The 10,755-nt window shown below is 42.7% G+C and overlaps 1 protein-coding gene across 6 annotated transcripts; it reads left to right on the forward strand.

Moving 5' to 3' along the window:
- The first annotated feature begins 3,280 nt into the window (after positions 1 to 3,280).
- On the forward strand, positions 3,281 to 9,496 carry LOC125509238 (phospholipase D delta-like). Of its 6 annotated transcripts, none has more exons than XM_048674166.1 (11): positions 3,281 to 3,781; positions 4,199 to 5,177; positions 5,740 to 5,856; positions 6,478 to 6,672; positions 6,809 to 7,072; positions 7,182 to 7,250; positions 7,395 to 7,542; positions 8,072 to 8,220; positions 8,331 to 8,498; positions 8,590 to 8,787; positions 8,866 to 9,496. In XM_048674166.1, the coding sequence occupies exons 1-11, from the start codon at positions 3,690 to 3,692 to the stop codon at positions 9,157 to 9,159; spliced, it is 2,673 nt and encodes an 890-aa protein (XP_048530123.1). In that variant the 5' UTR covers positions 3,281 to 3,689; the 3' UTR covers positions 9,160 to 9,496. The 6 variants fall into 6 exon arrangements, with proteins under 6 accessions (XP_048530123.1, XP_048530120.1, XP_048530118.1 ...); XM_048674161.1 differs by having other exon boundaries at positions 3,282 to 3,781; positions 4,144 to 5,177; XM_048674162.1 differs by having other exon boundaries at positions 3,282 to 3,776; positions 4,144 to 5,177.
- The last annotated feature ends 1,259 nt before the right edge of the window (positions 9,497 to 10,755 follow it).

The raw sequence follows: 10,755 nt of genomic DNA on the forward strand, positions 1-10,755 counted from the left end.
TTATGCATGTTACATGTTCCTTCAAAGCTTGAATAAACTATTCATATACATTCTTACTTAAAAGCTTCGATGTATGTTGTCATCTTACCAAAAAGGGGGATATTGAAAGCACAATTGTCTCCCTTGGGTGTTTTGGTAATCAATGTCAATATACATATTATTGGACTAATTGTTCTATCTAGAATATTTCAGATAATTCCAATAGTGGCGTGGCAAGGACAAGAAAATGTGGAACCCCTTCAAAATGTGAAGAATATCCAAGACTCTACATTTTTGGTTTAGTGATCCAAGATCACATTGAGTCCCTTAGGAAAGTCAATACTATTAAAAGGGGATGATGTATGGTTGATGAGGTTGTTGCTCTAGTGCTCAATGATATTGCTCCAAAAACCCTCAACCACTTTCCCAAAACACATATGTCTAAAACCCTAATTCATCATTTCGGTCCCACCGGTATATCCCTTCCGGACCCACCGAGATGATCCTACTACCGCCACAGCCAAAACCCTAGCTTTTCGGTCTGACCAAAATGGTTCTCGGTCTCATCAAGATGGCCTGACCAAGTTTCTGTGATGAAGTCACTTCATCTCGAAATCACCGAGTGAAACCCATCGGAATTACCAAAACATGGTTCAGCCTTTGCCATTGCACTTTGGTCTCACCGAGATGATCTAGTCGGTCCCACTGAGACCCCCAACGTTCATATCTTTTGCACAGGTCGGTCTCACCGAGAATTCCAGTCGGTGCCATCGAGTTTGGTCAAAAGTGTGTAACGGTTGGACTTTGTGTGGAGGCTATTTATACCCCTTCACCCCCTCTTACTCAGTAAAGCCATCAGAACGAACCACAACTTCCACCATTCATTTTCTAGGAGAGAACCACTTGCTCATGTGTTGAGATCAAGAGATTCCATTCCTACCATTTGAACCTTGATTTCTAGCCTCTTCAAGTTGCTTTCCACTCCAATCCTTCTCCTACCAAAGCCAAATCTGTGACAGAGAGATTGAGTGTTGAGGAGACTATCATTTGAAGCACGAGAGCAAGGAGTTTATCACCAACACAACATCCATTACCTTTTGGAGAGTGGTGTCTCCTAGATTGGTTAGGTGTTACTTGGGAGCCTCCAAGATCATGTGGAGTTAAACCAAGGAGTTTGTAAGGGCAAGGAGACCGCCTACTTCGTGAAGATCTACCCGAATGAGGCTAGTCCTTCGTGGACGTAAGCCATGGTGGAATAGACAAGGTTGCTTCTTCAGACCCTTCGTGGGTGGAGCCCTTCGTGGACTCGCGCAACCGTTACCCTCCGTGGGTTGAAGTCTCCATCAACGTGGACATACGATAGCACCATCGATTGGAACCACAACAAAAGTCTTTGTGTCTCCATTGCTTTTGCTCATTCATATTCCCATCTCTTTTACGTTCTTGCACTTGCATGCTTTACTCTTTCCGCTGCCTATACTTTTGCTATACTTGTGTAAAATGTATTGTATTCCCTTTAACATGTGCTAAACTCAACCTTAACTCGAAGAAACTTAAAAACTGCTACTTTTACTTGTTAAGGGTCTAATCACCCCCCCTCTAGACCCCTCTTCTCGATATTTCATGCTATCATTCGGCCTCGCCCAGATTCAGTCTACTTTGACTTCCTCATGCCTAAGGTGATCAAGGCATGGTAGAAGGCTTGGTTCTACACCCTTGATCTTCCTGCAGGGATGGAAGTTGTTTGCTTGCCATTCTTTGAAAATTCTCCACCTCAAGAGCTAGAATCTTGGAAGTTGGATACAAGTTTCACTCGGTTGTTTTCCACATGTGGAGGAGCAGGTCATATTGTAAGATAAAAATTAGGAGTACATGAACACATGTGTTGCGGAGGAAAGGAGCATGACGCTCGTGGGCTTCGCTTCCCCCCTTAGAGGGGCCGTTGTGGAGCTCCTACTTGCCATCCACCCTTGAATCATGAGCTTCGGGCAAAAGCCTAAGACTTCGCATGGTTGGGATGACGACGTTGTTTCCACGTCACTTCCGCCTTGTGGGCGTCGTCTTGAAGGTCATCAATCCCTTTCGTGCCTCTCGGGTTTGGATGCACACAACATCACAGTTCGCGGGATGCTGGACTGTGGTGTCGGTGGGGATGTCGTGACGGTTGTCTCGCATTCGGTGTTATTGTTACTTGTGTGGTAATTGATGGCGGTGACAAGCAAAGCAAGGTCGCGACATGTCCTTCGTCATCAACCATTCAATATGTCATAAGTTTGAAGTTGGAGCTGTAGCATTAACGGGCGATGTGGCGGCAACGATGCCATGCGATGAATTGGTGCAAGAAGTGCTTCTCTTTCTCCTATTAGGCTCGTGGCTGAAGTCAGAGCTCTCTGGTCCTCGACGTGTTTGGCCGGATATTCGGCATAGTAATGAGCCGTCAAGCTCATAAGGTTCCCGTGTGTCGTTTGTTCGAAGGAGTCTGGATTGGTCGTTCGTGGTGAAGCCGGAGTCGCTTGTTCAAGAAGAGATGATGATAATGACATTGTGGGCAACCCTGATGGCACCCTCTCCTCGATGATCTGTCCAAGTCTTGTGGATAATTAGGTCGATCGAAATGTCCTTTCTTATGAGCTCTCTTCTACTCCTACCTTTTTAATGAATCGAAGCCACAAAGGACACCATTTTTTTTAATATAAAAAATCCTTACGAAGCCGTCGAGCCCATTTAGAGCATTTGCAACCGTTTGTATGTTCAATCGTTGGTATAAATGTCCACATCAGCAGCCAACAACACATCATACAGACTCTTCAATGGGGCGTATGTTAAGCGTATGTTAAACAACCAGACGGACCCACTAAATGTTGAAGAAATGAACAGACTTGCCTCAGAGCTTGTGCCTGAAGCGTTGGTTCAGGTTCATACGATTTCATTCTCTTTTTTTATATTATTATGTGCCCTATTATGTGCCATGTTATCAAAACAATCTAGGTGGCAATTTAACCAACGATGATCTTAGACTGGTCATAGTGGGGAGTAACTTATACTAGTGTCATGCATATGACACTAGTCTAACTTACTACCTTCATAGTGCAAAGTAACATATTAGTAGTGTCATAGAGGACCTCATTAATTAGCTTGTAGACTCATTTTGTCTTAGAAAACGCTATGTTACAGTAACATATTATGTTACCACTTCTTATTAACTACATGCCATATAAGCAAAAGTTTCTCGAAGTGCATTATGTTACTCCCACTATGACGCCTTATGACGGTTGGAGATGCCCTTATGCCAGCAAAATATTTGGCCTCTCCATCTCCTCCCACCTCTCTACTTACCACGCCGCCGCCACGATCTGCCGCTTCCGGCCATCTCCAGCACCATCTGCAGCACCTGCAAGAAAAACCCTGTGGTCTCCCTCTACCTATTCCCCCATTTCCCTCACTCGCTGCGTCCACCTCCGCCGCCGCCAAACAGTAGAGAGTTGTCGCCGCGCATTGGCCCCGATGGATGCGGGCAATCATGGACGCCTGGCTCGCAGTCCGCGACCGCGCGATCGACATCCGAAAAAAGTAACCTTGGTTTCTTAATTTTCCCCGTGTCCTAAATAGGGCGTCCCTAACTTGACGAGGGGTTGGACCTGGTCTCGTCTGATCCTCTCTCCCACGCAAAATGGCCGACGACACATTAATTAGCAACTTCAGCCTCCGGCATGGCCGTCTCATCCTCTTCTCTTCCCGCGCGCGGACCACACGCGCGCGCCTCTCTCTCGCTCTCGGGCGCGTCTTCTGCCTCTCCGGTGCGGTAATGTCTCTGTCTCTTCTCCTTGTTCTTCTTGTTCAGGGGCATGTGAACTGCAATGATTTATCACAGGCGTGTAAAAAAATCGATTCCTTCTTTAAATGAATCGCTCCATCTTACTCCTGATTCTTGTCATGCGCAACCACGCCTTTTATGCCATGTAAATTTTGTAATTGGAGCAATCCCATTGTCCTCTGGCCACATTCAATGCAAGGCCCGGGCTAGATCTAGAATATTACTAGATGAAATGGAATACCGTTGCCCAAACAAGGGATTCAGAAATATTTATAGAATCTCATGTGATCGTTTTTAATGCTTTCGTATGAAGTTAAGTGCTTTTATCAAAACTACATTTCACTCTCCAGGTACCATTTGGATAATCCATTAATGTGATTTGAATTGCAAAGGATGGTTCTCCAGGATAAATGAAAGCTTAGCTTATGCACCTTATTGTGGTCTGTTTAATCTCATCCCTCATACAATGGGGAAACACTCTGCTGAAACCGGGACTAGTATGCTCCTACATGGAGACTTGGACATACAGATAGTGGAAGCAAGATGTCTTCCTAATATGGATCTCATGACCGAAAGGATCCGGAAATGCTTCACTGGCTATGGTGCTTGCAGGTCCAACTGCGGGAATTCTAATCCAAAACCAGACGTGAGGAAGATCATTACTAGTGATCCATATGTTTCAGTTTGCCTCTCAGGTGCAACGGTGGCACAAACTCGAGTCATTAACAACTCGGAGAATCCTAAATGGGATGAACACTTCTATGTTCAGGTTGCCCATTCAGTTAGCAGACTCGAGTTTCATGTAAAGGACGATGACATCTTTGGGGCTGAGCTCATAGGTGTTGCTTCAGTACCAGTTGAACAGATCACAGAAGGGGATACTGTCAGTGGCTGGTTTCCAATCTCTGGTCACTACAGTAACCCAAAGATATCTTCTGAACTCAATTTGTCTATCCAGTATAAGCCATTTGATCAGAATCCGCTGTACAAGGACGGAGTTGGTGCCGGTGGTACTGAGAATATTGGTGTGCCAAATGCTTATTTTCCTCTTCGCAAGGGTGGTAGGGTCAGTCTATATCAAGATGCCCATGTTCCTGATGATTTTCGTCCTAACATTGAAATTGAAGGTGGGAGGACATATGAACAAAATAAATGCTGGGAAGAGATTTGCCATGCAATTGCTGAGGCTCATCACCTTATTTACCTTATTGGCTGGTCATTATATCACCCTATCAATCTTCTAAGGGAATCGACAAAACCTTTGCCTGATGGAGTCCCACGGACCATTGGAGAGATTTTGAAAAGCAAGGTTCAAGAGGGAGTTCGTGTTATCGTGTTGCTTTGGGATGACAAAACATCACACGACAAATTTCTTTTGAAAACGGTAGGCGTTATTCCACATCGCCCATTGGCTCACCCTTGAACCTCTTCATTTAATCCTTCACTGACATGGCTGTACATCAAAATTATTACTATTTTGAACTGTTTGTCATGACATTATTAGTTATGATGCTACCGTGTAGTTTTTCCTCCAAAACGTAGACATAAATAACAAGCATGAATTGAATAATGCTCTTGTCTAATATCTCATTACTGCTTTGAGAATTCTGAAATTTTGGGTGAATGATGTGAATAAATTAAAGGGGTAGACAGTTTTGTGATGGATCTATCTCCCTTCTTGTTCAATGTTTCTGGTGTCAGTCTCATCACTTGAATCTATATATTGTTGTTGTCAATAAAAATACCCAAGGGCTCAAGAAACCTGCAAGTTTCATGTTTCATTGTATCTTACTTAAATATGATTTATAACTAGATAAATATCATATTCCAGAGAACCAAACCCCTATGTTCAATTTTTTATTGATGTTTTCCTGAAGACGTGAGCTTGTTTGCCTGTTTTGTTCACAAAAGAATAGTCTGATAGAAATGATGTAGGCTGCATGCAGGATGGACTCATGCATACACATGATGAGGAAGCTCGAAAGTTTTTCAGGCATTCAGGTGTCCACTGTGTGTTAGCTCCTCGTTATGCTAGCAACAAAATGAGCATTTTCAAGCAGCAGGTGTGGATGTTGTGTGTCCCTTCCTTTTTTGTCACATACATAGAGTGTACCTATACTTCTGCATATTCTGCATATCAACCAGTCATTTTTATTTGCTGTCATGCGTGTGGCTGTGGCCATATTAGACAATACTCGAGTAAATAAAAAGTAAATTATTGAAGGGTCAAGTGATTTCTCTTTATATAAGAGGAACCAGCGTGTATCAGTATCAATCTCTCTATCTATCCGGTTAGTCAACAAGAATATTTTATCTAACCCTCCTCTCTCATTCATCACCCATAACCTGTGTTCTACTCCATTCCCTTACATTGTGCCATCCTGCTAACCTGATGGTGGTAGTTATCCTGCATGCACTAAGCTTAACATCTTGCATATATTTCCCATATTTATTTTCTCCGTATATGTTTTCACTTTTCACTTTTCACTTTTCAAGCCCTAACATCTTGCATGCTATCCTTTTGATAAGTTAAACAACGTACATACCAAGAATATGCATGTTGTCATGCATGACAAGCATAATGAATTTTTGCCCAACAAACAGATGCCCATAATTCACTATTACTACTTATTTCAGCAATGTTTATGTATTCGAGTGTTTCTGAAGCAAAATCCCTTCTCCAGGTTGTAGGAACTTTGTTTACGCACCATCAGAAATGTGTAATTGTAGACACTCAAGCCACTGGAAACAATCGAAAAATAACAGCTTTTCTTGGCGGTCTCGACTTGTGTGACGGCAGATATGATACACCTGAACACAGGCTTTTCAAGGATCTTACTACTGTCTTCAAGGATGATTTCCATAATCCCACTTTCCCTGTAATTCTCTAACAGTTAACTGTATCTTTGTTCCCTAACTATATTACTGATTCTTCTAAATTTTTAACAGCTATAGCTGAGAAAACAACTTTCCGACATGCTAAAATTTAGAACATTCTTCTTTCTGCAACTTCAGGTGAATAAGTCTGATGGACCGAGACAGCCATGGCATGATTTACATTGCAAGATTGAGGGTCCAGCTGCATATGACATACTTACAAACTTTGAACAGAGATGGAAAAAATCCGCAAAATGGAAAGTCAGTGTCAGAAGAGCTGTAAGTTGGCATCATGATACTTTGGTGAAAATAAACCGGATGTCATGGATTGTTTCGCCCTCTGCAGATGAGATAAATGCACATGTTTGTGAAGAAAATGACCCAGAAAACTGGCATGTACAGGTATTATATTTTATGCGTACATACAAATCATAGATGCATCACCTTGGTGCAATTTCTCCTCTTTTTTCGTCTATTAGATAAATGTCACCACCTTGTTTATTTTGGCTAGATTTTCCGATCCATTGATTCAGGATCAGTAAAGGGATTCCCTAAAGATGTTCAAGAAGCTGAGTCACAGGTAGTGTTCATTTCACCAGTTGAAATAGCTATGCAAAAATGCAACATGATTATTTAAGTTGATTTAAAAAGATGGAGTTTTAACTTTATCAGAACTTCAAGCTTTCTCATAGCAGTGAGATGCTCATTATCTTTTGTTGTGCAGAATCTTGTCTGTGCAAAGAATCTGCAGATAGACAAGAGCATACACAATGCATATGTAAAAGCCATCAGATCTGCACAACACTTTATCTATATTGAAAACCAGTATTTTATTGGATCTTCGTACTACTGGTCTTCACATAGAGGTGCAGGTAATGAAGTTGTTTCTCAGTTATGGTAATCTCTTCTGCTCCGTTTTTGCTTTGTGCTTTGCCCTTCCATTTCGCAAGTTAGATACTTGCGCCACACCATCCCTTCTGCATTATTGCATGAGTTTGTCGTATTCCATGCTTCACACTTTTGAATACTAGAAGCATTATTTAATTTCCATGCCCACTATATTTTATAGCAACAAATTAATAAGCTTATTTTAGCATTTATGAACCTTGACCGAGGAATAGTTGGACTTTTCACAGCTTTTTATGACAAGAAAGAGAAGTACATCATTGGTTTCTTTTTACGAAAACTAGCACTTTTTGGTTCAGATTTTGGCAGTGGATTTCTGGAATCGGATTCTGTTGGGTTCGCTCTTTGGTTCAGATTCTGCTGCGCGGCAGCGGAATCCTTTGATAAAAGCTGAACCAAACAGGGCCTTTATGTGCTATCTGATGTATAGATTCCTGTCAAGGATAAGGCCAATCGAGGCATCCAGCTTATCTTTGAATACTCATGTGGGAACAGGTGCAGAGAACCTAATACCAATTGAAGTGGCCATAAAGATTGCAAGAAAGATCGCAGCAAGGGAGCCATTTGCAGCTTATATTATCATACCAATGTGGCCTGAAGGTAATCCGACAACTGCTCCTATGCAGGAGATCCTCTATTGGCAGGTTTGTGCCTCATGATCAGATTACAGTTTTGTCATGAACCTAACTCTTGTGACAAGGGCATTCATTGAGCTAGAGATGTGAGCTGATGTTAGTCGTTTTATCTCTTCAAGGGGCAAACCATGTCCATGATGTACAAGATTATCGCAGACGCTCTCCGAAAGGAAGGGTTGGACAATGCCCATCCACAGGATTACCTGAACTTCTACTGCCTTGGTAAGCGTGAAGTCACAGCCGAGGTTCCTGCACCGACAAGCCATTCTAATGAGAATTCCCCGATGGTAACTCTATTTCATTCTCTTCTCCTGTAATTTGCTAAATATATGCAATATGCGCGTCGCATAAAAAAGTTGTTTTCCTTTTCTCCTCCAGCGTCTGGCTCAGAAGTTCAGGAGGTTCATGATCTACGTCCACTCGAAAGGGATGATCATCGATGACGAGTTTGTTCTCATCGGCTCAGCCAATATAAACCAGAGGTCCTTGGACGGTTTGCGGGACACCGAGATCGCCATGGGCGCCTATCAGCCACACCACAGCTGGGCAGGAACCCAAGGTCCTCCGCGAGGACAGGCACGCCCTCCTCTCTTTACTCACCTCTGCAGAAGTGGCTAGAGCTGTTGCCTTCCAACCATTTCTTTCTGTCTGCAGGTGTATGGCTACCGGATGTCGCTGTGGGTGGAGCATCTGGGCACGGTGAAGGAGTGCTTCCGTCAGCCGCAGTCCATGGAGTGCGTCCATTTGGTGAACCAGATGGCGGAGGATAACTGGGCATGCTATGTGTCGCCGCAGATGGTGGACATGAAGGGGCACCTCATGAAGTACCCCATCAAGGTCGAGAAGGACGGGAGGGTGGTGCCGCTGCCTGGGCATGAGAGCTTCCCGGACGTCGGTGGCAAGGTGCTCGGCTCTCACTCCTCGCTGCCCAACGCGCTGACAACGTAACCAGTCATCCTCGATCGGCAGAGGATCAGAGTGCTGGAGCTTGAAGAGGCTACAAAGGTGGCTACGGGCGTTCAGAAGTGGGAGTTGAAGTTGTTCCTCGGAAACTCAGAATTAGCTGATCTGTTGCATATACGTCTGACTTTTAGCTTAGCCGTTAAGCTGTATATGTGTATATAAAAGAGAGACCAGACAGAACGTCATACCAGTTGGACCAAATTTTGTGTCCCTGGGCATTGCACTTTGGTTGGAGTCTATTGCTATGCACTTTTGATGTAATTCCCCGTTGTCCACCGCAGTTTGGTTAGAAATCGGCATTCAGATCTTGGTCGGTCAGCAATCCAGAACATGTACCAAGCTTGTTCTTGCTGTGTTTTTTTCTTTTTGTTTTTTGCGAGAATTGTTCTTGCCCGTATGTCAAAATGTATATAATTTAAAAGTAGGAACGAGTTCTTCAGTCAAGTTGACATAAGTAGGACTGTAGGAGTCCCGTTGATGCAAATTCGCGCAAACCTGAGTTGGTAATGAGCTCGTAGAAGTTGTCTCGAATGCCCAACTCAGTCGAGAAGAAATAGTCCGGCTACATAATTGGACTTGCATTCACTTTGTAGGGTTTTTTTTTGCGGTTGACACTTTATTGTTTGATACCATAATTGAATGCATTGTTATCTTGGGCATACCGCGGTCTTGCCGAGGCACTTACATTACAGGAAGACCTTGTTAACCTTGAGGAAGAGGCATCAACAACCTTTCCAACATTGGACATCCATTAACTCATATTCTCAAATTATTTAACATGCAAATAAAAGGTAAGATTGTTTTCACAAAAACGCGGGAGACAACGCCTCTAAGCTTATACGTAGTAACTATATCAAGCATCAAAACTACTCCAAAATAATCTAAATCATCATGCAAGCTCATTTTTAGAAGCAACAACAGTAGCAAAGATAGCATGATATAGAGCACTACACAAATTCTATTTGGATGAGTAGAAGAGTCACATACCAAGGAACAATTTCATCAAAGAAACAAAAAATGATGCAAGGAGCAAAAGAATCGAAAATGGCAGCATGAAAGCTCAGGAAAAAGTTTGAAAAATATGGAGAGTGTTTTTGGAGAGGAAGAAGACCTCCCAGCCCAAGCACCACACGAGAGGTACCAGGTGGGCCCCACATGCTCTTGGAAAAGTGGCCTAGAGCTAGGGCGCGCGGCCTGGCCATGGGCCACTCATTTTAAATCAGACTGGACTGGACAAAGAAAGATGTTTCCATACAAAAGTGAAAGGGATCCTTTTGGAAATAGTTCTTAGCTCCAATCAAGCTTTCACTGCTGTCTAGGATGTTAGTGCTATAGTTAAGACACTTTTCTCAAATAAGAATGGTGGCCCACATGCTAGATGCTCCTCATTTTCGATAAAAAATATATGGCTTTTTATATAAAAAATGAGAATTTTTATGATTTTTAAAATACTGAGTAAAATGGTTTTATGAAGGAAAAAATCATTCATTTTGAGCAATTAAAAATGTTTTAGAAAATTTATAATAAAAGCCATACAAAAGGGAGTATTTAATATAGACGACTTTGTAATCATGGAAATAA

This window comes from Triticum urartu, chromosome 5 (assembly GCF_003073215.2).
Source record: "Triticum urartu cultivar G1812 chromosome 5, Tu2.1, whole genome shotgun sequence".
In the NCBI taxonomy this organism is placed as follows: domain Eukaryota; kingdom Viridiplantae; phylum Streptophyta; class Magnoliopsida; order Poales; family Poaceae; genus Triticum; species Triticum urartu.